Source organism: Cynocephalus volans, chromosome 2 (genome assembly GCF_027409185.1).
Source record: "Cynocephalus volans isolate mCynVol1 chromosome 2, mCynVol1.pri, whole genome shotgun sequence".
NCBI lineage: Eukaryota > Metazoa > Chordata > Mammalia > Dermoptera > Cynocephalidae > Cynocephalus > Cynocephalus volans.
Genome location: NC_084461.1, coordinates 187,812,137 through 187,839,628, shown reverse-complemented (window position 1 = coordinate 187,839,628; position 27,492 = coordinate 187,812,137). Strand labels below are relative to the sequence as shown.

The window sequence follows — 27,492 nt, the reverse complement described above, 5'->3', positions numbered from 1 at the left end:
AGACTATAAGCAATGGAAAGGCCAGAACCAAGGGCTGATTCTGTTATATCCCCCTAGCTTCCAGCAGTGGGGCACACACTGCCACAGAGCTAGTTAGAGCTCGCTAGCAGCTAAATTAACAGCATCAGGGCTTAAAACAAAGGCTGTTGGTTCCTTTTCCAAAACCCGTTTCCCTTTCCTCTTTCAAACTCTCCAAACTCCAATTTTGTATGGTGCCTTCTCTCCTGTTCTTCATGGTCATGTGCTTCATGGAGGCAGACCCGAACCCAACTCCTGCACTAGAGAGTGAATCCCAATCAGTCTAAACCAGGGGTTCTCAACCTCAGCACTACTAACATTTGGGGTCGGATAATTCTTTGTTGTGGGGGCTGTCCTGTGTGTTGTAGGATGTTTAGCAGCTTCCCTGGTCTCCACCCACTAGGTGCCAGTAGCACCCACTGTGACAACCCCTTCCCCCCAGTTTTGACAACCAAAATGTGTCCAGACATTACCAAAGGTCCCCTGGGGGACAAATTCACCTTGGTTGAGAACCACAGCTGTAAGCCTTCATGGCAATCTCATTCTCCTGGCTTGTGATTGGTGTAGGAAGGGCCATGTGACCGACTTCTGGCCAATAAGATGTGGATGCAAATCAGCTAGGGAGGGTTCCTCTTCCTCAGGATGTTGCCTTACCTGAATGTGATGTCTGGAAATGCAGTTACCATCTTGCAACCCAGAGGCGAGAGCATCGTGATGAAGGTGAAACAATGAAGAGAATCTGCTGATGTTATTGCATTGCTGCATTAGCCACTTTGCAGTTTACTTGTTATGTGAAGTAAAATTTTCTTTAGTGTTTATGTGTTTAAGCTCATTTGAACTGTGCTTTTCTGTTACATCTTATCCAACCCAGGAGTCTGTTGAAGTCATTGTACACATAAACAGATGAAATGACCATGAAAAACAGTGATTGTCTGGGAGGCTGGGGTGTGGGTATCAGAAACTGGAGTTGGGGACACGTGTATCGTTTGATAGTCCCTTTCAAGAACCACTGTTGATCTCAAGCTATTCCAGTTCCACATGGAATTGCTAATAATTTGGTGCAGATGCTGAGACAGAGAAAGGGGCTTAATTCCTTTTGCAAAACAAGGAGCAATATTTGGACTGGTACCCACTACACTTCAGCACATCAAAACTACTGCAACACACCAAGTTCTGTCGTTTTTAAGCTAATATTTCTGGAAGTCCACCAAACAGCCTCTAAGATAGAGCTGATTAAGAAAATGCTAAGCCAAACAACATAACCTCTAGCAGCCTGTTTGTTCATCTGTAAACAGGGCAGAATAAGATGAGAATTCCCTGAGGATTGAAAGTGCTCCGTGAACCATAAATCAGGTAATGGACTATCGATGCTACACAGCCCAGACGAACAGCAATGTGTTCATACCATTCAAATAGTCTGAATTTAGAATGTGGTGTGACCAAAATTACCAGATGATTACTTATATGTGGTCGTGTTATGTTTCTTATGCTCTGAGGTTCTGCTTCCTCATCTATACTGTGGTGAGACCTTGTTATGACTATGCACTGAGGATAAAATAAGGCTGTTTTTAAAAGAATGATATATACCACTATTATTATTTCACCACAGTTTTCTTGTCCGGAGTAGGACAAGAAAATTCCATAGTAAATGTTTGTGCATTGCTGTCCTCTGCCGGTCAGTAGTGGTACCACAGATTGTTTCCGAGAGAAAGCGGTCCTTGGAGAGGGACCCCTGGGAAACTGAGGCGCAGAGAGGGGAAGGGACTTGCCCAAGGGCATGGAGCTAGCCGGGAAAAGAGCAGAACTGGGTCTCAAACTGGGGGCTCCTGACACTTAGCTCTTTCTAGAGGGGGAAACATTAGGGCTGGAAACTCACGCATTATGATTTCACTCTTGCTAGGCTCTTAGGGGTTTTTACATAGTCTAGGATTTTTCTCTCCTGTTTTTCCGTTGACACCTAAACTTCTAGGGTTTCCTGTCCTTTTCTTCATACTAGAGTAACACGTGAGGCCCTGAGGCCCAAAGTCCTGTTGGGTGCTGGGTGCTTTACAAAAATTATTTTGGATTCTTACAATTACTTTGTAGGGTAGCTCAAAGAGGTTAAGACACTTGCCCAAGGTCCAAATAGCCATTAAGTGCAAGAGCTGGGATCTGAACTCTCACTTGAGACCCCAAAGCCCACATTCTACCTGTCACCAAAAAACCATCACGGCAACTTGTGTTGAAGATATGATTTAAAGTAATCATGTCTTTTCGAATGCCCAAAATGGTATTTGCTGGGCAGACACATGATGAAGCAATAGAGGAAGGAAGATTTATTTTTGAGCATCTACCATGTGCTGGCAACATTCACATACATGATATCTGTTAATTTTCCTATGGACACATATATGATCTTGAATTCTGTCCACAATATTGGGGCACAATGAGGAACCTGAGTTCAAAGAGGTTAAGAAATTTGCCCAAAGTCACTAGGTGAAAGCTGGGATTCCGACTCTAATCCCCCTGCTTGGTGTTAGTATCTAAATAAATTATACTTTTGAAAACAGAAATAGGAGAAAATAGCCTGGCTAGGCCAGACCACAGGCCTCTCACCATAAAACCCCTCAGACTCTCCCATACAAAGGAGGGAAAATCCTCATTTTCTTCCTCAAGTCTCAGGGTTGGAAGTCCTCCTGATCTGAGTTCAAACCACACATTTCTGAGCACTACTGTGTGCCAGGCCCTGGCTAGGTATACGAGGTATCCTCAAAAAGTTCATGGAAAGATTTACATTATCTTTTACTTCTATTTTTCCACAAACTTTTAAAAGTACCCTCATATGATTTTTTTTAAAATTCTTGTGATGACACTATGAGGTGGATACGATTATTATACCCATTTTGCAGATGAACAAATTGAATCTCTGAGAAGTATCTTGCTCAAATGCCATGGGCAAGCCCAGGTGTTCATAATTTGTTAACATTCTACGTGGCACAGTCTTCATGGTCTTATTCTTCCACATTTTCAGGCAGGAAAACAGAGTTACAGACAAATGAAAGTGACTTGCCTCAGGGCCTTTGCACTGGCTGTTCTCTCTGCCTGGAATGCTCTTCCCAGATATCCCTGTAGTTTGTTCCCTCATCTTCTTAAGGTCTTCACTTTAAACTCATCTCAGGGAGGCATCTTCAGACCACTCTATTTGAAATTTCAACCCCCACTCTTACAACTCAACAACAAAAAGATAACAACCCACTTCAAAAGTGGGCAAAGGACTTGAATAGACATTTCTCTAAGAAGATATACAAATGGCCACGGAGCACATGTAAACATACCCAAGACCTAATGATTCACACTTGAGAAATGCAAATCCAAACCACACGAGATACCACTTCGTACCATTAGGATGGCTATTTTCTAAAAAACAAAAAAAGGAAAATAACAAGTGTTGGTTAGAATATGGAGAAATTGGAATCTTCATCTCTCCCAGCAAATCCACTCTTAGGTTTTTACCCAAAAGAAATTAAAAGCAGGGCCTCAAGCAAATACTTGTGCCCGAATGTTCATAGCAGCATTATCCACAACAAGCAAAGGTGTAATTAACCCAAGGGTCCATCACCTGATGAATGGTTGTGTAAAATGTGGTTCATCCACTCAATGGAATATTATTCAGCTGTAAAAAGGCATGAAGCACTAATCCATGCTACAACATGGATAATCCTCAAAAACATTATACTAAGTGAAAGAAGCCAGTCACAAAAACCACATAATGTATGATTCCGTTTATGTGAAATGTCCAGAATTGGTAAACAAAGACAGAAAAAAATTGGTGGTTACCAGTGGCTGGAGGGAGGAGGAATAGGGAGTGACTGCTTAACTGACATAGGGCTTCCTTTTGGGGTAATGAAAATGTTTTGGAACTAGTTAGAGGTGGTAGTTACACAACATGAATGAATGATTATATATTTCGTGTGAATGTACTGAACACGACTGAATCGTTCACTTTATTTATTATTATTATTATTATTTTTTGTGACCAGTAAGGGGATCGCAACCCTTGGTGTGGTGTTGCCTGCACCGTGCTCAGCCAGTGAGGGCACTGGCCATCCCCATATAGCATCCGAACCCGCGGCCTTGGAGCTCCCAGCGCTGCTGCGCTCCCAGCACCGCACTCTCCCGAGTGAGCCAGGATCGGCCCTGAATCATTCACTTTAAAATGGTTAATTTCCCCAACATCCACAACCAGCCCAGTGACAACCACTGAGCCGCCACCAGAACTCCCTGGGCTCCTGAGTCAGGGCAGTGGGGGGCCAAGGGCTCCAACCACACCCCCCTGACATCTGCATCCAGTCCAGCAACGACAGAGCCACTGCTGGAAGCCCCCTGGTCTCCCCTGCCAGAATGAGGGGCATGTCATGGGCCTCAACCACACCCCCCATCTTCCTCTTCCTCCCACCCTATTTCCCTTCCCCTTCCCCTTCCTCTCTCCCCCTCCCCCCAACTGCTCTGTAACATCTTAGAATGTAAAAAAATATATATTAATAAATAAAATTTTAAGTGAGAAATTTAAAATAAATAAAATTTAAAAAATAAAATAAAATGGTTAATATCATGTTATATGAATTTCACCTTAATTTTAAAAAATAAAAGTTTAACCCCAAACTCACCTTATCTTCCCTTCCTGCTTGATTTTTCTCCACAGTGCACATGGTCCTCTCACATGCTATATATCTGGCTTGTGAATCTACAGTTCATCCTGCTTCTTTAGAATATAAGCTCCAAGAGGGTAGGAATTTTGGTCTGTTTTGTTAACTCACATATTCCTAAAGAGTCCCTGGCACACAATAAATATTTGTTAATAAATGAATTAGAAAGGATATGATGATGAAGCAGAGTCCCCCCCATCCCCAATCCCATCCCCATCTCTAATTCAAACAGGCCCTGACCCTTGAGCTGTTAACAAGATCCTCAGTTTGGGCTCATTTTTTCCTCCTTTTCCTGAGGAGCTGCTGCATCCACAGGTTCTGGCTCAGCTCATCCCCTTTAAACCCATCTCTGCTGAGAGTATGAGATAAGGAGGGCCATAAGAGAAGACTATGAGTCCCTCACAACATGGAAACACTCTCTGCTCCATCGCTATGTGGCTTCCTACAGCAATTCATCATAACATCAAACCACAGCTGCAAGGCCATCCTGTCCCCCAGCCAGGACCTCATTCCCCAGGTGCTGCACAGGTGGCTCTCCAGAGGGGGATGTTTACAGGAACATGTTGATAACCATTTACTGAACAGCCACTGTGACACGACCCTGTACCAGGCACTTGGCCTACTAACAAATGAAATACATAACCATTCCTTCATTTGACAATTCATTCATGTATTCATTTATTCATTCATCAAACATTTTTTGAGCACCTACTGTGAGCCAGACATTGAGCCTTGCATTGTGACCCTTGATTTCACAGAGTTTACAATTGAATTTACAGCTTAGATCCCAACATAGTATAGACCAGGGTTTCTCAGTATCAGCACTGTTGACATCTTGGACCAGACAACTCCGGAGTTTGTTCTGTGTATTGCAGGATGTTTAACTGCATCCCTGGCTTTTAGATGTTAGCAGCACTCCCTCAGTCATGACAACTAAAAATGTCTCCAGACATTGTCAAATGTCCCCGGGGACACACAATCACCCTCAGTTGAGAACCACTGGTCTAGATGAGTATATTCTTCCCAAGTCCCAATAGAATCACAATTATTAGAGAGAGAAAAATGCATTTAGAATTATTTTTGCTGTTTGATATTTCCTCTCTCTCCAGAGATATATGATAGATCTTTCTCTTGCTAGTTAAATTTGAGGGAGAAATCATAATTACAGCTAATATTTATAAAGGGCACAAGGTGAGTGTTAATTTTAGTTATAATAATAACTATTAGGAGCCAGCACTGTGTTCAGCACTTTAAGTTCCTTACCTCAGTTAGTCTCATAACAACCCTATGAAGAAGTCCGTTAATGCCCATTCTACAGATGAAGAAATCGAGGTTCATAGATGTTAAGCAACTTGTCCAAGGCCACACCAAGAGCAAGGGGTGGAGGTGAGGTTCAAATCCAGATTATATAACTCCAGAGCTTGAGATCTTCACCACCACACTATATATTCCCAGGCCCTGGCTCAGAGCCTCTCACATAGTAGGTGCTCAATAGACATTTGTTTCCTTAATGAATGAACATAAGGATGGGGAAAAGTTTGTGAAAAAGGCCCGGAGAAGCATAGGTTGATATTTCTGGACTTGATATTCAGGAGGGATGTGTCTTATCTTACTTTTTCTTATTCACGCATTCATTGATCCATTAATCCAGCCATCAACCCATCCATATATTCACCAAGCATTACCCAAACACCTGAGTTGTGTCTGGCATCTAGAAGTGATTCTGGTTTCAAGATCTCATAGAGGGCAGGAGGCATGAGATGTGTTTAGGAATAACTGCAACATCAGATACAAAGTGAGAAGCCATGTTATGAAGGGACACACAGGTGCTGGATTAGTTAAGACTCTGGGGCCTGCGAATGGTTCGGGTCAGCTCGATCTGAACCAAATCATCTGAGACTGTAGGAGGCATGGTTCTTCCAAGGAAAAACCAGAAGAGAAAAGAATGCCAGACAGTTAAAAACAACAGAAGTTTACTCCAGGTGCAATGGAGGTTCAGAGGAGTGTGATCTGGCAGATCAGGGAAGGCTTTGTAGGTCTTGTGAAATCAGTGACCTTTGAGGTCGTATAGGGACCCAGCACACCTCACGGGACATAGCCTAGGAGCTGGTCAGGGCAATAATTGACACGTGGAACCCTAACTTTCAGACCCCCCTGTCAGTACCAAGCTAGACAGACCAAATTATATGAAGTTGGTTGGGTCTCTCCCCTCTGAAAAAACAATAACAGGTCATTCTTACACATACATTCCTGGGCAAATAAATCCTTTTCTGAGAGCTCTTCCATGGCTGAGCCATGTTATATGCCTTATAGCTGCCCACGTCCCCTGGGAAGCCACAGATTTCCTTCCACGCGTCAGAGAGACTTCTCATTTATCTCCAGGTCAGAAGACGGTTTCACTGATACTGGCAGCAGGAATTTTTGGTTGTCCTCAATGTCTGGATCGCTGCTGTTTAACAGGGATTATGGTCCAAGAGAATATGGACAACATTTCCCACCTTCTATTACAGCTAAATATGACTATGTGATTAAGTTCTGGCCAATGAGCTGCAAGTGACAGTGACAAGCCATGCCCTTAAAGGGAGGGACATGCCTTTCTGCTTTCCTCTTTCTTTGAAACTTCTGTGTGGAATTAGGTCCTGATGAGGAGTCATTTTGTACCATGCAGATGAGGGCAACACCTTAGAGATGGCAGAGCTGGGTCCCAGGATGAATTAATCGCTCAGAACTGCCACAGCAGCCCTGGACCATCTTTATCCAGACTGTCTGTGAGAAAGAGCAATATCTACCTATTTAGGTCACTGTTATCTGGGGTCTCTACCCTATGCAGTTGAGCTCATAACCTAACCAATACAGTGCCTGTTTCTGGACATTCCCAATGTCCTTAGGGAAGAGAAAGGAAAGAAATAAAGATGCTACACCCTTGATAAATGCTAGTATGAGGCTGCACTACCTCATTTAATCATCAGGGCAACACCACAGGTAGGTATTTCTCTCCCCTTTTAGAGATGGGGAAAGTGAGGCCATGTAAGTTTCTCCATGTCACACAGAAGTGGCAAAGTTGGGATGCGAGCTTAGAACGACTTATTCAAATTAGCTCCAGAAACCAATTTTCATAATAAGGACATAGCTCTCATGGAATCTTCCAGAAAAGTTATAACCACCGGAAGGGCAAGAATCAGAGTGGTTCCAGGGACCACATCAATTAAAGTTAGAGGACCTTCACTCTGGTGCTCTTCTTTGTACTTGAGCCATTGGTGTCTTTGTCTCTCAATTCATATTCTTGATAGAGAGGTCCCAATGGCCACCGGCAGCCAATAGTCATCTCTTCTGGGTAGATGTCCACCCTGGTCCAGTGAGCCATGGCTAGGGACATGAAGGTCTGCTGATCTCAGGTTGAGATATAAGGGGAAGTTGGGCATGGCAGAAAAATCTATTAATCTCCATTATAATAAATATTTGAATACTGGATTGTTGAAACTGGACATAGAATAGCTATTGTCCCTGTCTTCTAACAGCTTCTATTCTATTATTATTGTTAAGTGTTCTTATCAACATATCATTATTAATCAATAGCTGCTGTTCATTGAACACTATTATGTACCAGGCATGGTGCTTATAATTAGTAATCTCATTGAATTTCCTTAATGAAAATTAGGCAGAGACCTTTCTTCATGTGTGGCAACCCTAAGGACATTTAGGATTGAAGAGGTGTACTTTGGGGAAAGAAGTATAATTATTCAACTTTCACTTAATCAGGGAAACCAAGTGGTAGGTGGAGTTGTAAAGGAAGGCAAAGAGCTGAGCAGGCAGATGCTAAGTGGGAGACTGTTCCAAGCATAAGGGAAATGGGGGTGGGTATGAAAAAAAAGCAAGAGAGAGAGAGAGAGAGAGAGAGGGAGAAGGGAAATTTGGTTTGACTCAATAAAATGGACAGTGAGAAGAGGTATTTTTGATGAGAGCAATGAAATGGGCAGGGAGAAGTACAGAGATCTTCAAGTCATGGGTTCCACTGCCCTCCCCTCCCCCTTTTCCAGCAGGTGAGCAGACCAAGGTGCTCTCCCCACCCTTCTTCCTGGGGCCCCCAGAGATCCTGACTCAGCCTCCTCACCTGCCGCTCGGCTCTGGCCCTCACTTCTTTTTTCTGTATTTGCTTTGTCCCATGTCACCGTCTCTACATCCCAGCCTGGTGAGTGGACCCCTGTTCCTACCTACTCCATTGGCTTCTCCATTTGGCTTGGAGCTCTTGAGCTGGATTGAGACCACTCTGATGAACGTCACATCACTGGCTCAACAAAATGTGCCCAAGTGAGTCAATTTCATTGACATGAAGGGGCTGCCAGTTTGGTGGGGTCCAAGGGAATGAGGCTGTGTTTTAGTGAAGGGCTTTTGATTGTAAGGAATAGACAATTACACTATGTCACACTCCGAGGGCTTACTATGCTCATGCTCAAAGAGAAATACAAAAGATGGGATCTCATGGAAAAACAAGAACAAATGTTGAAATTGGGTCAGGCTTCTTGGAGTCCAGAAGTAGAAAGGAATTCTCTACCGAGGACTACTCCAGGGGAACTTGGAGCTGGTAGGACTTCATGCCCCAGCCCACTCTCAGCTCCTGTCTACCTTCTCTCTGTCTCTGTGATTCTGCTTTTTGTCTCATGTCCTATATTTTCATCTACTCTGCCTAACATTCTTTTGCTTTTTCCCTCTATTCTCTGCAGCAGAATGCCTTTTGGAATTAAACTAATAATTTTTATCTCTACTTTAATAAGATAGGTGGTGGCTCACTGATACAAGGAAGCTATTTCTCCTCCTGAGGATGATGTATTCAGCTTTTAGGTTAAAAAGGAGATGCTGTCAGGCACATGTAGATATCCTGGTAGATTAAATAAAAAAGAAAAAGAAATCTTGTTTCCTCAAAAACTTAATTATAGAATTACCATATGATCCAGCAATTCCACTACTGGCTATAGACCCCAAAGAACTGAAAGCAGGGAAATGAACAGAAATTTGTACAACCACGTTCACAGCAGCATTACTCACAATAGCCAAAAAGGTGGAAACAACCTAAATGTCCACTTAGGGATGAATGGATAAACAAAATGTGGTCTATCCCTACAATGGAATATTATTCAGTCTTTAAAAGGAATGAAATTCTGACACATGTTACAACATTGATGAACCTGGAAGACATAACACTAAGTGAAATAAGCCAGATACAAACGGACAAATATTGCACAATTCCAATTATATTGTTTACCTAGAATAGTCACATTCACAGACACAGAAAGTCAAATGGTGGGTGCCAAGATCAGGGGTGGAAGGGGGTGAAGGAGGGTTATTGTGTAATGGGGACAGAGTTTCAGTTTGGAGTGATGAAAAAGTTCTGGAGATGGACGGTAGTGATGGTTGCACAGCAATGTGAAGGTACTTAATGTCACGAACTGTACACTTAAAAATAATTAAAATGGTAAGATATATGTTATGTTTATTTTACCACAATTCCAAAAAAAAAAAAGCTTTCAGCTTTTGGGAAGTTAGAGGTAGTCAACCCATTCATCATGGCAGTGAGATCATCTCTTTCATGTTAGTTGAACTAAAGGAGAAGCTGGAAGAACTCTTATGGGAACTGAGAAAAAGGAAGGGAATGGAGGCTTTGGGTCTTCAAAGTAACAGACACCTGAACCACATTCCAATACCATATTCCAGGGTCCTTCTATGACCAGAAGATGCCAGGGAAGGACACCAAGGGAAAGATGACAGAGGGGGTGACCTGTCATGTGCTGGACATAAGTCCCATCCCAGAACCCAGGCAGGCTGCCTCGCAGCCGTTGGGTCCTTGCCTGTCTCTGCACTGTGGAGATGCTGCCCACCCGTCTTCTGGTCATCACAAAACGCTCTGGCCATGAGTGAAAGAAGGCCCAGTTGAACGGCTTACACAATATTTAGAAAAAAGAAGTCCCAAAGCAGGGTGGCTCCAGTGTTCATCAACTCAGCGCTTCCAACCAAGCTCTTCCCCTCATTCTGCTCTGTCATCCAGAGCATGTCATGTTAGAAAGACCATCTCTTCATATCTCTCTTTCTCAGGAATGGCAACTTTCTTTAGAAATGCGTCTCGCTTCTCTTCATGTTTCAGTGGCCATAATTAGCTTTTATACACATTCCTATACCAGTCACCCACAGGCAGAATGAGATTAGCATGATACTCCTGAAATGAGGATAGAGTCATCTTTCCTGAGAGTCTGAATCCTGCACAAAACTGGGGATTCTGTTATCAAAGAGAAAGAGAAGGAATTTATTTATTTATTTTTGTAGCTGGCCAGTATGGGGATCAGAACCCTTTGTTGGAGTGAGCAGGACAAAAGCCATGTTGGGATCTAAAACCACATGGGCTCTGAAAGATTTTAAAAGGACAGTTTTTTCTTTCAAACAGTTTTTTTTCTTGGCATGTGTTTCTCTGAGTTCCTTCTTTTCCCATGGTTATTTGATAGTTTGAACCTTGGTTATGGGGCAAGATGACATTATTTACACAAATGTAAAGTTGTTTTCCAGCTAGCCTGGAGCTGCAAATTTGCAGACTTGCATGTACTCTCCAGATCCTGGGAAACCAAGGAGACATCAGTAAAGCTATGCTGATTCTACCCCTCCAGCAGGACCCTGAGATAGCACCAAGGATGGGAGCAGAAAACAGATGGAGCCTTGGCAAGTCCTTGCATCTGGCTCCTTGCACGGAGCCCCAGAGGCTTATGTCCCCCTCCCTCCTACTTTTCATTTCCCATGTTCCATTCCCTCAAGCTTCTCTTTAAAAACCCCCTTAGTAAATCTGAGTCTTTGAGATGGCTTTAGTCTGGCTATTCTCCATTCTCCTTCAGGTTTACTGGAGAGATGGGTGAGCCTAATATCTCTCCTCAGGTCATCAGTATTCCTGAATAAAAACTGACTTCCATTTTCACCAACATTTGACTACTGAGTGGCTTATTTTTTTGAAAGGGGGCAGGCAGCTAGACTTGTGCCCGATAACACCTGGACCTTGATGTTACAACACTGCACTCTAACCAACTGAGCTAACCGGCCAGTCGGAGAAGGGATTTTGAATGGGCAAGTAGGAGAGTCTGCTACACCCTTGGATACTGATAGGCTCTGATCAATGGACACTTGAGAAGGGTTGTTTTGTACTTGCTTCTATTGTCAGCTAGTGGGTGACGAATATGGGTTCCACACTCTGGGTCAAAGGTGGCTCACCTCCAGGTTCTCATTCCAGCCTATGAGATGGAGAAAGAGAAGAGCAGAGAGCGTGACATTTTCTCTTTAAGGTCATTACCTCTGCACAGAGTTGCTGCTGCTTCCTGCCCTAAGTAAGAAATGGCTCTTCTCTGATAGTCTTTGAAGCCCTCCCCAGAGAATGCTGCTAGTCCTTCCCCTACTCCCATGGTGTCCTTTATGCTCACCAACTCTACTTCCAGATAAGTAATCCTCCAGCTTGAGAAACTGAGGCTCACGGCATCTGGCTGTACCACCTTCTATGCCTTCTCATGGATGATGTCTATTTATTAATCAATCAACCCTTATTCTCAGGGAACTATGGCATCTAGCACATTCTTCCTCTCCATCCCAGCTCCTACCACCATACTGACGACTTTAATGACCATGAGGCTGACCCAAGACCTGGCCAACCTCCTGACCCCTTGGCTTCTATCCCTTCTCATTCCAATGACCTTCACCTCTACTCTACTTTAGCCACTGCCTCTGTTGACCATGTTCTGGACCTCAGTTTCTCCTGGAACTAATCTTCCTCTAAAGTCATAAATTTCTCAGACCATAGGCTTGTATCCTCTATTCATTAAATTATTCCAGCTTAACAGCTCTTTGAACTCTGAAATCCCTTAACCCCTCTACTTTCACCTTCTCAGAATTCTCCTTCCTTCACTTCCTTCCCTATTCAGTGTAGACTTCATGATCGTCACTGTACCCAGGTAGTGAACATTGTGAATGACTCCCCAACATCCATCTCAACGCAAACGATTGGTCCAAGCTAGTCATGAGAGGAACAGGCATGTGACTCACTTCTAGCACTAGAGGGTAGAGTGAGGTGGGGAGAGGGGGGCTCTGGGAAAGATTTTCCCATGAAAGAGACCAAAGAATTGATGATCATTCTTCTTAAGGATGAGCCCAGCAATGAGGGTGGCAGTGCAGAGCGAGAGAAAGAACCTGGATCGTTGATGATATTGTCAAGCCACTAAATCAACCCCCTCTGAAGTTTATCTTTCCCCTGGATATCCTATTATACAAGACAATTCATTTCATATTTAAGCCAGCCTGAGTCAGGCATTCTGTTACTTTCAGATAAAAGCACCCTAAATAACATCATTTTCAACTTGCAGCAAAAGCCCAGTTCTGGATCAATGTCGGGATTCTATTGTTTTCATACCTGTTATGCTTAGATTGATGGAGAAAACAACAGGTCCTCGATCCTCTAGAAATCTCAGACACCTCTCTACCATCTACCATCAAGAGAGCCTCGCTTTTCCCCACCCATCCCCAGCCTTTGCATTATTGTTGCGAAAGACCTCAGTTATTACTTGAAGTGGCCAGCTGTCTTGACTAGGAAATAGATTTTTTAAAGTTCCTGAGGAGAGCATGTGTATTCAACTTGGGTAGAGAGGAAAGGAGGGGAGATGTTGGAGTTGAAAAAAACCCAGCATTTATAAGCCTCCTTATAAATAGAACCGTTATACCCAGAATAAGCTGAGTGAACCAAGTCGACCGTAATAAACATAGTAAGTATCAATGATTACAAATCCTAAGACTGTTTGAACCACCTAGTGAGTCCTGATGGGTCACTGGGTGTGGAGGTGGGAGGCGAATCCTGTAGGCAGGAAGGCCCCAGTCCCCTATCATAATTTCAGTCAAACAGACTGTTGCAATAACGAATTCATGGTCTCTAATTCTCAACTCCACCCTGGAATTCCTGTTTTCCCTGCTGGCTTTCTTCTCATGTTCACCATAGCAACTATTTTGAATCTTCTTCACTCTCATCCAACCTCCTACCCCCCCTGCCTTCCCTTTCCCTGTCATCAGGCAACTCTACCTACTATTTCACACAGAAAATAGATGTGATCTGACTGGGATCACCCTCACCTTCCTTACTTACCTGTAACTGTAGTCACCTTTTCCTCTATTGCATGGATGTAGTCAGTAGTGCTGTCTGATAGAAACTTCTGCAATGGTAGAAATGTGCTACATCTTCATTGTCCAATATAACAGCTACTAGCTACATGTGACTACTGAAATATCACTAGTGCAACTGAAGAACTAAATTTTTATTTCATTTCATTTTCATTAATTTAAATTTGGATGCCACATGTGGTAAGTGGCCACCCTATTAGACACCACCAGTTTAGTGTAACTCAAAATCATTTTCAAATACCAGGGCACTGGGTTTTTCTCCTAAACCTCTATCATTCCTAAGCAGTACACTCTTAACCAAGTTATAAGAATTCTGAATTAGGTGATAAGAAGCAAGGGAGGGAGGGAAGGAGGGAGGGAGGGAGGGAGGGAGGGAGGAAGGAAGGAAGGAAGGAAGGAAGGAAGGAAGGAAGGAAGGAAGGAAGGAAGGAAGGCACATGCACTGAGAAATTGCCCTGCAGAAATACAGAAGTAAAAAAAATATTGCTCTGACATTTTTTCAGTCATTGCAGTTATCAAGAAAGAAACGACAGTGAACCATGGCTGAAACACTGTACACCCGAGGAAGTAAGAGACTTGTGTCATTGCTACAAGAACACCCTAGTACTGACATGGACACAGATTCTGAGTGGGAGGAAGAACTGAACATCAGCCAGGTAAAGAGGACAGTGTGGTGTCATCATCATCAGTTGAGTTATTTCAAAGGGCGTCCAGTTACCTTCGCATTTTCCACCTTACTGTAAAATGCATGCAACACAACAGAAAGGCAACTCACATGTAGCATCTTGTGTAGCTGATTTTGCTCACTTTGGTAATTTGTCGTACTCCAAACAGCTACACATCTTCTCAAATCTGAAAAGTTAGAGTACCACACCCCTCTCCCTCCATCGGACTCCCCTAAATGGCTAGCCAGTTGTCTCGAGATCCTATCTGGAGTAATTTCTTTCTCACCTGATTTTCTTTTTCTTTTTCTTTTTTATTATGTTTCTGATCATAAAAAAGTTACCTACTCATTGCAGAAAATTGTTCAATACAAAAAACATCTTAAGACAGTAATTCTCACCTGAAATTACTGTTAAATATTTTTGTGAACATTCTTTCAGTAACATATGGGTGCACACCCTCCATACAAACATTTTTACAGGAATGCTTATGTGTTTCTTATAATTTGTTTTCTTTGAAAGTTCATATGTTATGGAGATTGTCGTATATCAATGACTATTCAAAATCATCATCCATTTGACCAGCTAATCTTTCAGCATCAAAGTCTCTCACAGAGCCCCTAGCTGTGGCCACATTCTTGTGCTCCTGGGGTGGGATGGCTTATGAAGAGACGTGAAGTCAGGAAGATAAACTGTCAAAGCAGGGCTGTCATCTTTGCGTGTCCTCAGTCCTCATCTTCCCCAATCCCCTTTGCCTCCTCAGCTATTAGGAGCTGAGGACAGCTGCCTTCCTGTCAAGAGCAGGACTAGGCATTACTCAGCTTCTTGGGGGATATTTATTTGGTCAAGCAAGAAACAAACCCAGTCCTTCACCTCCTAAAAGAACCTCTAGGCTACTACCTTTGGCCCAGAGGAATCAACTTTCCATTTCTGCGTGATTATTTTTTCTTGTACTTTTACACAGTGACCTCCCTAGTCCTTGTTACTCTAGGCAAAACTAATTTTTCTAACCCCAGTGTAAGGCCTGTGGCTTCTAAGCCAGCATTTCCTGAATGAGGTTTGCTCACTCACCCAACCCCAAGAGCCCAAAGCTTCCCTCTCTCTTGCCTAGGGGCCACTTTTCTGTGGTCATTTGTTTCCTTCTTCTGTTCTGACTTCTTGGCTCAGGCAGTCAAGTATCCCTTATTGGGACTTCCTGTTAACCTTGGTTACCAAGGATATAGGAAAGAGGAGATGCAGTCTCAGCCCCAAAGGAATCCGCAGTCTGGTAGACAGCAGAGCACAAGGGAAAGCCTGTAGCAGCAGAGGGAGCTGGGGAGACGGGAATGACATCTGTCCCTGCTCCTCCTCATCCTCTCTCCTCTCCATGCTGCCTGCATCCTGGGCTTCCGTGGGCCACAGGGATCTCACCAGTCTTCTGCTGCACTCCCGTGGATACTCAGCTGTCTGTTAGTTGTTCTGGTCCTATTTTGTGAGAGGAATGCGCCCTGGGCACCCCTAGTCCGCTATCTTGCCCCACCTCCTTTCTCCCCTGATTGTAAACGCTTTCACCATACACTAAGTTCCCAGCTATCTTTGTGTTTAATATTTGACTCTCCTATTCCATGAATTTATCTGTCCGTTCCCTAACTCCTGCCGCTTTAGTTACACAGCTTTATCATTGCTCTCCTTGGCCACTAGCTTATTTGCGAAATGCTCTTCCTGCGACTTCTGGGTACACACTCTCTCCTGGTTTTCCTCTCTTCCCTCGTGCCCCTGCTTAGCCTCCTTGGTGTTGGTGCCTGTCCTCAGCACAGCCTCCATGTCACTATACCTCTCCCTGGGCAGACCCCCTGCCTTCACTCTAACCCTTCTTTCTGTCCACTGTTCACTGTGCAGCCAGAGTAATTTTACAAAGTGCAAATGAGATCATAAACTCGCCTATTGCTTTCAGGGTAAATTCCAGACATCGTAACACCAGCACATGAGGCTGCATGAGACTGGGTTCCCTGGAAGCAGACCCTGAGACAGGATTCGGTTGCAAGTAGTTTATTTGGGAGGTGACGCCAGGAAGGGAAGGGGGAAGTGAGACAGGGAAGGGAAGGCAGCCAATACAGGAAGGATTAAAGAGCAGATCACTGTTGTGGGCATCTGCACCCAATCCCACTTGGGACCTCTGGGGGACCACCTAGAGAGGCCTTGGAGTGGTCTAACCTGAAAGAGAGGAATTGGGGTATTTAACCAGCATCCCCAGCCCTTGGAGCCTCTGACCTCTGACAGCCACACCTCTCTCTCTCCCTCCATCCCTCCCTTCTTTTCCCCATGTAGGTGGGCCCCTGATGCCATGTTTGTCCTGAGGCCCCGCCCACAGCCATAGCTGACTGGGCCAAGGATAAATAGCTGGACATATGAGATTCACTCCCCTTGGATTTTGGAATTGGGTAGTGGATCTGGGCTTGCACTTGAACTGTGGACACCTAAGCTTGACAGCCTTTGTCTTAATCGATTTTACACTGCTGTAATAGAATACCATAGACTGGGTAATTTACAGTAAACAGAATTTTATTTGGCTCACAGTACTAGAGTCTGGGAAGTCCAAGAGCATGGCACCAGCATCTGGCAAGGGATTTCATGCTCCGTGGCAGAAAGCAGAAGGCTAAGAGGGGTCCAAACTTGCTTTTATAACAAATGCATTCTGGCAATAACTAATCCACTTCCAAGATAAGGACAGTAATCCATCCAGGAGGGCAGAGCCCTTATGACCTAATCACCTCTTATGAGGCCCCACCTCCCAACACTGTTGCATTGGGAATTAAGTTTCCAACGCATGAACTTTGGGGGACACATTCAGACCACAGCATCTACGTTGGACCACGTGCTCTTGGAGAAGCAGAGAAAGGCAGTGTTTAGAGAGACACTCAGCACACAGAGAGACAGACAGAGGCAGGACCACGCAACTTCAGGCAAACTGAAAGAGCAATCTCAGCACAGGACAGTTTAGTTTCTGATTCTATTAATAGGTTGTCATGAGATTGGGCCACATTTCCTGCAACTGAGTTCTTTGTGATAAGTGTTTCCTCGGAAAAACCTTTCTTTTCTGTTGAAGAAAGTCATCTTTCTGTAACTTGTATCCAGAAACACACACACACACACACACACACACCCACCCTCGACTAAGAAATTCACCCTTCGAGCCCTCCAATTCCCATTCCATTCATGACCTGGCTCCCTACTTCACAAAAAAACAGAGAACATCATTCTCGACCCTCCACTCAGGTCATCACTATCTTTGAATGGCTCAACTTCTTCCATCTTAACTGCCCTTCCCCCCCAAATTTTCCCTGGACTTCCAAAGCCCAGTTAAGAACCACTCTTGCCTCTCATTCTCCTCACGGCCAAGCTTATAGGAAAAGTAGTCCATGTCTGCTGTCTCTACTCTCTCTCCTCTCAGTCCTTATTTGCACTACTATTTTGTGGGAAGGTGTTCCATTTTGAAGATGTGATTTGAAGTGACTGCAGAATATTTAGGTTTGGAGGTTTATAGACTGTAGAGGTGTGGAGCTATGAAGGCAGTTTTGATCTGGAATATAGATTGAGCATTGTGTGATTTTTTTTAAAAAGTAATGTGCACATATGGTAAAAAGTAAAATAAAATTCAGGCACAAGTAAAATAAAATTCAGACACAAGAAGGATAAATAAGTCTCTTATCAAACACTGTCTAATTCCCTCAGTTCCTTCCCCAGACATCACTTTGTATATCCTTCCAGATGTGCCTGCTTCATGAGCACGGGCGGAGTCATGCAGTCACATAGGTACCCATGCTTAGAAGGGACCTGAATTAGTTTAATGCTTTGTGGTCACCATCTTGAAATTCTTAGGTTTTGAATAAGAGACTCCACATTTTCATTTTGCACTGGTCTTCACAAATTATGTAGTAAGTCCTCCTACCAGCGATTTTCCATGCATTATTACACATGTAATATACATATATGCCTCCTCCTTCCACCTTAGCATTTGGCAATTCTTAAAAGAATGTGTGTGGATGAAATTTCCCAGGGAGAAGATGCAATAATCATTAGTGCTGTTCACCAAATATTTCTGCTGCTTCTGTTTCTGGATACAGGGGGATATATGGTGGGATTGCATTCCCTGGCTCCCTAGTGGTTGGGTAGGACCAAGTGATTAGTTTTGACCAATGAGTAACAAGCAGAAGTGAATGTATCATTTCTAGGTTAGAGTATTTAATTGCTGCTCTGAGACACTCCAGATTTCTCATTCAAGAATTCGAGACAGTGGCTGCTCCATTAACCTTGGTCTCTAAGTGACCACAGAGAGCAGAGCCTTCTGGGTGACTGATGATGGAAATGTAGTGTGGATGAGAGATAAATCATCATTGTTTTAAGCCGTGAAATTATGAGGGTGCTTTGTTGCTGCAGCATAACCTGCCCTGTCCTGACTGATAGAAACATAGAAAGTACTGAGACAGAATGTGCTGGAATAGGTATTTATGGGGAGAAGAGAGCTATAGAAATATAAAACAAAGAGTCACAGAGGTAAAAATGGGAAATCAGGAGAACATGGGACCCAGGCAAGTTATAGAAATAAAGGAAAGAAATTGTTCCAAGAAGCAGAGAGTGATCGATGATGTTGAATGTATCCAAGAGGTCAAGTAAAATACGGAATAAAATACACCCATTAAATGTGGCAACTGAGAAGAAGTCATTGATAACCTTATTGAGAACAGTATCCATGGTGTGGTGGTGGTGATGAAATAGTAAATAGAGGGCTAAAGAAGTAGAGAGGAAAGAGCATGAGGGATCAGTGCAAGAGTTCAGCAGAAAGGTGAGGAAACAGATGTCTTTGGGTGGTAAGGGCAATACTGAAGTGGTTTGCCTATTCTAGACATTTCCTATAAACGGAATCATAAAAGATATGTCCTTTTGTGTCTGGCTTCTTTTGCTTAGCCCAGTGTTTTCAAGGTTCATCCATGTTGCAGCATGTGTCAGTACTTCATTCCTTTCTATGGCTGATGGACATGGAGTTGTTTGGTATTGATCCATTCATCAACGGATGGACATTTGACTTGTCTTCCTGGTCACTGCTATATCCACTAGTTCTGAATGCTCTTGGGAATGAATGAATGAATGCATGAATGAATAGCATGAACAGAGCTATCCAAGGTCACAGAGTTGGTAAAATGTGAAGCCAGAACTGGAGGCCAGGCAACTGGCCCCCTGGAGCCTTTGTTCTAACTATTAGGATTTATTGCCCTAGCAGGAGTCTCCTGACTGTCATGTTTTTACAGATAAAGATTATTGTATCACTCAGAGTCCCAGCAGGAAAGTGACAGCATTCTCAGGTGGGGTAAATAATGATGGGACCATTTACAAAGGAGTGGGCAGAGTAAAGAGAAAGCAATAAGGTATAGTGAGCTGCCTGGAGCTGGCAACAGTGGGGAGCCCTCACCACCCCCAGGCCTGAAAGAGGGAGTGGGGCCCACACACCTCACCACTTTGCAACTGAGGGGGGCGGCCAGGGGGATTCACATCCAACCTCACTGCTCTCTAGTCTCCTGACCTGGAAGCCATGGGGAAGGGCAGCCCCCAAGGCAGCTCAGATGAGTGAGAAAGAACAAATTAGCTCAGACTGGAAAAGTAAAAATCTGCCTGGCCTCTGAGCAGGCTGGGTTAACAGAAATGGATAAACTCGGCAGCATAGATAACAGGGAACAACATTTCTCTGTAGCTGTAAAGTGATAATACTTCTCCCGCCTCATGTTTGAGTGACTGCTGCTTTCTTACTGAGAAACACCATCCTCTAAAATCATAGACTATCAGAAACTTTGCTATTTGAAATTACATGACTAAGGATGAAATATTCCACTTTGTCTGGAGGATCCAACTCACCTTTATACAGAGTAGCAGCCTTGATTTGCAACTCAGATAGAACTTCAGATAAAGGGTTTCTGGACACAACATTTGAATCTATCTTAGCTTGACTGCTTCCAAGGAAACAGGGCCCTGTGTCTCCTTGGCAATCCAGATTTGAAGTTGACCACTTTATACAACCTTGCTTTGCTTTGAGCCTATCAAAACATGATTTCGTTTAGATTTCATCTAAACTCCCTCTTCCTCAGACTCCTATAATAACTCTATCTCTTCCTTTGTTTGGTGATGTACTGTGGCTCCTCTGGAGGGTGGTCTCCCTCATTGAATGGGTCAATATGTCTAATTTTGTTGGACTGCAACTTTGTTCCTGGTGGTCTTAGGCTGGTTGGGCTAGGTCATGGGTCAGCCTCCTGGGATACAGAGCAGGGTAGAGAGTAAATCTAGAGGGTCAAGCAAGAAAGATCTAGCATAAAGTCTCCCCTAACCCCCTGGCAAATCCAATTCCCCCCACCATCTGCTGACCCAAGTCTGGTAAAGAGCAGAGGAAGGACGGGGTGGAGGGAGACCTTCATTATCCAGTTGTCCTATACATCTGGGGCTGAATAAAGGGTTGTAGAAATGAATGAATCAAGCTCTGAGTGGGGCTTGAGGCAATGGAAAGATCTAGGCCCTTTTCTGAGGCACAATGGAAGCACTGGATCTCATGATATTTGAAGGACTGCCCCTTTCTCCCAGCCAAAATGAGTCCAAAAAAGTGAAAGGACAAGGGGGAAAGGGAGAATTCTAAAAATGCCCGTCCTCTGAACACCACCTTTGTGTAGGCATCTGGGGGTGGCCAGCTGGGATGGGGCCATCTGCCAGCTAGGCCTGCAGAACTTGGCTCTTCTTGTTTATCCCAGCCACATCTGGGGCAGCTGCCAGGGCCCGCCCCCGCTCTGCAGGCATTGGATGAACTCAAAGCTAAAGGCTCCTGCTAAGAATCAGTGTGTTTCATTTTGCTGTTAACTGGGGGGTTGGCTGTGTCCGTGTCTGGGAGGGTTGAGCCCTGGTCCAGCCCAGAGCAGGAAGTGAGCCTCTCACCATGCCAGCCTGCTGTAGCTGGAACGATGTCTTCCAGTATGAGACAAACAAAGTCACCCGGATCCAGAGCATGAATTATGGCACCATTAAGTGGATCTTCCACGTGATCATCTTTTCCTACGTTAGGTAAGTGGGGTGTGGAGAGGATCCCAAATCTCTGCAATGGTTGACAGCACAGGAAACCTCTAGGTACAGCTTCAGGTGCACATCTTGAATTCCACATTGTCGTTTTCAAATCTGAGACGTGCTGTCACAGCAAGCTGCTCAGGTGGCAGGAAGCAACAGGTGGCAGGAAGCCGAGCCAGGGTGCTCTAGAAAGAAGTCATGGGAGGCAAGTGTGACTCCTCTCAGCCCTACCCCAGGCCTGCCAGGGTGAGCAGGGCAGGGCATGCCTGGGGAAGGTGGGAAAATGCAGAGCAACACCCTGGATTCCCAGGGAGGAGGCAAGGATTCCAGGGCACACCTAGTGATATTGCTGGTGTCTGAGTCATCGTGCTTAGGGGGAGGAATAGGACCAGGCTTGTAAATATGACTAGGTCCTCCCCAATGTCGAGGAAGCTCCCACTTTTTTAAAAAGCAGCTTGAGATATAATTCATGCACCATACAATTCACCCATTTAAGGTCTACAATTGAATAGTTTTTAGTATATTCACAGAGTTGTGCAAGCATCATCACAATCAATTTTATAATATTTTCATCAGCCCCAAAAGAAACCCCCTACCTCTTAGCCATCATTCCTGCCCCTCACACCCCTCCTCAGCTCCAGAAACCCATTAATCTACTTTTTGCACTCTTTCATATAAATGGAACAGTATAATATATGGTCCTTTATGTCTGGCCTCTTTCACTTAGAGAGTGTTTACAACGTTCACCCATGTTGTAGCATGTGCCAGTACTTCATTCCTTTTCATGGATGAATAATATCCCCTTGTATGACCACTTTTATTTATCCATTCATCAGCTGATGGACATTTGGGTTGTCTCTCTTTTTGGCTATCATGAATAATGCTGCCATGAACATTTGTGTCAAGGTTTTGTGTGGACATGTTTTCATTTCTCTTGGGTATATACCTAGGAGTGGAATTGCTGGGTCATATAATAATTCTATGTTTCACCTTTGGAGAAACTGTGGGGATGTTTTCTACAGCACCTGCACTTTTTACATTCTCATCAGCACAGTATCTCCACACCCTCACCAACACTTGTTATTATTGTCTGTCTTTTTGATTGTAGCCAACCTAGTGTATGTGAAATGGTGTATTAGTCCTTTTGATGTTGCTATAACAGAAATACCTGAGACTGGGTGATTTACACAGAAAAACAGAATTTATTGCTTACACTTTCTGAGACTGGGAAGTCCAAAGTCCATCTGGTGGTGGCGACAGTGACCCAGGGGTCTCACATTGCAAGATGGTGGAAGCAGAGAGAGCAGAGATAGCAGAGAGAGAGAGACAGACAGACAGACAGACAGACTCTCCTTTGCTTTTAAAGCCCTCAGAAACATGCCCTGACCACCGTTTTTAATACACTCACTATTGCATGGTCCTACAATCCAATCACCTCTTCAAGGCTCCACCTTTCAATTACCATAATAGGATTTCCCATCCTCTTAACAGTCACAGTGGGGGCTAAGTTTCTAATACATAAAACTTGGGAAACAATTCAAGCTTCAATGAATTTTGGGGGGACATAATTCAATCCACTACCTTCCACCCCTGGCCCCCCAAATTCATGTCCTTTTCACGTGAAAAATCATCCCCATTCATTTCATCCCCAAAGTCCTAATTTGTCTCAATTCAAAAGTCCATAGTTCAAAGTCCCATCTGTGAAATCAATACAAGTTATCTATTTCCAAGATACAGTTGTGGGACAAACATAAGGTACATATTCCCATTCCAAAAGGGAGAAATAGGCCAAAAGAAAGGTGTAACAGCTCCCAAACCAGTTCAAAACCCAACAGGGCAGGCATTAAATCTCAAGGCTGGCGAATCAGGTACCTTGATTCCATGTTCGACCTCCTCTGCATGCTGGCATGGGGGTTGGGTCCCCAAGTCCTCTGGTAACTCCACTCCTGTGGCTTTCCTGGTCTCAAGTGATGCTTTAGTTCTTGCAGGCTGGCATTGTACACTGGTAGCTCCACAGACTGGGGGTCTCCATGGCAGTCCTGCTCTCATGGCTCCACAAGATATGGCGCTGATGGGGTTTCTCTGTTGCAACTCTGACCCCACGTTTCCACTCAGCATTGCTCTAACAAAGGTTGTCTGTGGTGACTCCACCCCTGTGACAGGTCTCTTCATGGGCCCACAGACTTTTCCATACATCCTCTGAAATTGGGGTGGAGACTCCCAAGCCTCCACAGCTCTAGCATTCTGCAATCCTGTAGACCTAACACTACATGGATGCCACCAAGGCTTCCAGCTTGTATTTTCCAAAGCTGCACATCCAGACACACCTGGGACCAATTTACCCACAGCTGGAGCAGCCAAAGCAGCTGGGGTGCTGGTGCTGGAAGCAGCTTCTAGAGGTGGCCCTGGGCAGCAAACCTGTGGAGGGTGCCCAGGGCCACCTGTTCCCTCAGGAGGACCTGTTCCCTGAGACCATTTTGACTCTCTAGGTCTTTGGGCCTGAAATAGAAGGGTTCATCCCAGAGGCTTCTGCAGTGCCTTCAGGGCCTTTCCCCCTCTTCTCTTGATAATCCCATTCTTTTTCACTCATCTTCTTAGTACCACTGGATTTTTCTTCTGAAGATGCTCTCTTCTGCTCTACCACATGGCCAGGCTGCAAATTTTCCAAATCTTTACACTCTGCTTCCCTTTTAAATTCTGGCTTTATGTTATATCTTTGCTGCCATAAATCAGCACAGGCTGTTAGAAATAACCATGCAGCTTCCTTCATGCTTTGCTGCTTAGAAATTTCTTCTGCCAGATACTCTGGTTCACAACTCCTAAGTTCCAACCTCCACAAAGTACTAGGGCATGGACACAATGATGCCAAGTTCCTTGCCAGTTCATAGCAAGGGTGATCTTTGCCAAAGTTTCCTAAAAACTCCTTATTTCTATCTGAGACCTCCTTAGAATGGTCTTTACAGTCCATATTTCTATCTGCATTCTGCTCACCACCACATAACCAGTCTTTAAGACATTTCAAACTTTCCCTCATTTTCTTGTCTTCTAAACTTTCACCAGCATCTAAGCTTGTTCTAGCTTGTTCCTCCAAATTCTTCCAGCCTCTCCTCAACACCCAGTTTGAAAGCTGTTTCCACATTTTCAAGTATTTGTTATAAGCATCACCCTATTTCTCTGGTACCAATTTTCTGTATTAGTCCTTTTAGTGTTGCTATAACAGAAATACATGAGACTGGGTGATTTACACAGAAAAACAGAATTTATTGCTTACAATTTCTGAGACTGGAAAGTCCAAAGTCCATCACCATGGAGACAGTGCCACAGTGCTAGTTTGTGGCTGTTAAAATGTAGCTCCTGGCTAGCTGCCTGTTCACCCCGAGGGTGGCCACACATCCATGAGGTGGGGCCTTCCAGCCCCTATGGCCCCTGCCATCTTCAGGGGAACAGGAACAAGACGAAGAAGCAGATAATATGGATTATTCACAGTACTACTCACGTGTCAGCTGGCTGGCTGTATAATGCCAGAGAAGGGGAGGACAGGATGCAGCTGGAGAAGCCAGCAGGGGCCAGATGATGGACAGCCTTGAGTTGTAACCTGAGGGCACTGAGAACACATAAAGAGTTATTCTTCCCAACATTTTATTATGGAAATTTTCAAACATACAGAAAACATTAAGGGCTTGATGCTTATATTTTCATTTTAGAGAGATCATTCTGCTTGAAATATGATAATGCCTATTGAGTAGTGTTGAGTGCTTAACATGGGCCAGTTCTGGGTCTTAGCCTGTGACATGCATTAGCCTATTTGATCCTCATAAATAATCCTATAAGATTGGTTCTCAGAGTGGGGAATAATGATTTGAACAGCCTAACTAGACTTCGGGAAATCCCCATGTTTTGTTCTCCATCTCTCACTATATGTCACAACTTAATTTCCCAACTTCCCTGGCAGCTAGGATATCATGAGACCCAAGTTTTTTAAATGCATGCACTGTGCAACACTATGATATACAGGGAACCACACGGGGTAGTGGGGGTGAGCAGAATGTGGGGGGGGCAGGATTGCCCTTTGACCTAGCAAAAGGGACCCCCTTCTCTGGACCCCATGCTTTAGAGGGCCCCTCTCTGTCCCTCTGTTGACTGTGAGCTTCCCTATTTGTTACACAACAATAGAAATTAATATAGCCCACAGACCTAAATCAAAGGGCACTGGATTGAGTTCTTATTTGAGGACTCTGGAGAAACATTCACTTCCAAGTTATCGCTGTTGTTGGCAGAATTCAATTCCTCAAGGTTGTCGAACTGAGAGCTTTGGTTTTTTGTCAGCTGTCAACCAGGGGCCACTCTCAGATTTTGAAATCCATCCACATTCCTTGCCATGTGGCCTCTCTATCTTCAAACCAGCAATGACTCAATGAACTGTTTTGGGCTTCAAATCTCTAATTTCTCTTCCAGGATCAGTCAAAGAAAACTTTCTGCTTTAAAAGGGCTCATGTGGTTTGGTCAAGCCCGCCAAGATAATATTCCTGTTTGAGGGGCAACTATACCATATAACACAACCTTATCACGGGGATAAAATATCCATCATACTCAAAGTTCTGGGGATCATGCATGGGGTGTACACAAGGATGCAGGAAATCCTAGAGGCATCTTAGAATGTTGCCTGTCATGGCAGAATGTGTCTCCCACCCAGAGCTGCAGTCATATCCCACAGTGCTCTATGTACCCAGGACCCCAGAATTCTCTTCCCAAATGGCCCTGAGCCTCTTTTCAGATTAATCTTCTTGAAAGCAGACCACAGCACCAATGGGCATGTTTCTAGGTCCAAGGGGTGGCCAAGGGGCAGCTGTTTACAGGTGGAGGGTGTAGAAGGAGCTTGGGCATGTGGTCTGAGGCATCCACACACATGTGTGTGGAAGGATCCAGAAGTGAGATGAGAAAGGGGGTGGGATTCAAGCCAGGATCCTCTTCAACCAGCACCTGCATGTGCTGGCACAAAATTCTGAAGACTCCGAGAGTTCTAAACTCGAATCTAGCCTCCCAGGTTGTAACAAAGGTATATTTGTCAGGATAGATGAGAGAACACATTTTATTTTAAAGTTTGTTGTGACTATTAAATGTTTAAATGTGTGGTATGTGGACCTCCACTTATTCTCTTGACCAGGTAATAGTTTCCTAGGGCAGCTGTAACAAATAACCACAAGGTTGGTGGCTTAAAACAACAGAAATTTGTTCTCTCACAATTCTGGAGGATTTGTTCTCTCACAAATCCAAAATCAGCATCACTGGCTGAAATCAAGGTGTTAGCAGGGCAATATTCCCTCCAAAGGCTCTAGCGGGAATCCACTCCTTGCCTTTTCGAGCTTCTGGTGGTTGCTGGTGTCCTTGGCTGTGGCCGCATCATTCCAGTCTTCAAGGCCAGCGTCATCAAATCTCTCTTTGCTCCATCTTTACGTTGCCTTCTCTTCTGTGGATGTGTCAAATCTCCTTCCTCTCTCTCATAGGGACACATGTGATGGCATTTAGGGTCCACCTATATAATACAGGATAATCTCATCATCTCAAAACCTTAACTGAATCACATCTGCAAAGACCGTTTGCAGATGCTAAGGTAGCATTTACAGGTTCCAGGGATTGGGCCCTGATATTTTAGGGCCATTATTCAGCTTACTACAGGACCGGTGGCGATAGCATCCAGCTCACTGGGGAATAGCAGTGACTGAGATCCTGGCACCTGGTCGCAAACACTGTTGGCACAGGGTGCCCACTGTTTGTGAGTTCCCACATTAGGGCCCGGCAGTGGCCAGGAGAGATCTTTCCTCTGGAAGAGTCCCTGCTCTCTGAGTGTTGCTCCTGATGTTGTAGTG

The 27,492-nt window shown here is 44.3% G+C and overlaps 1 protein-coding gene across 1 annotated transcript in view; it reads left to right on the top strand.

Moving 5' to 3' along the window:
* Nucleotides 1–21,500: 21,500 nt before the first annotated feature.
* Nucleotides 21,501–27,492, top strand: part of P2RX7 (purinergic receptor P2X 7) — a 43,992-nt gene continuing 38,000 nt past the window's right edge. Inside the window, exon 1 of the mRNA XM_063087534.1 lies at nucleotides 21,501–21,625. Within this exon, the coding sequence (XP_062943604.1) occupies nucleotides 21,501–21,625 (125 nt within the window). The remainder of the gene's footprint in view (nucleotides 21,626–27,492) is intronic.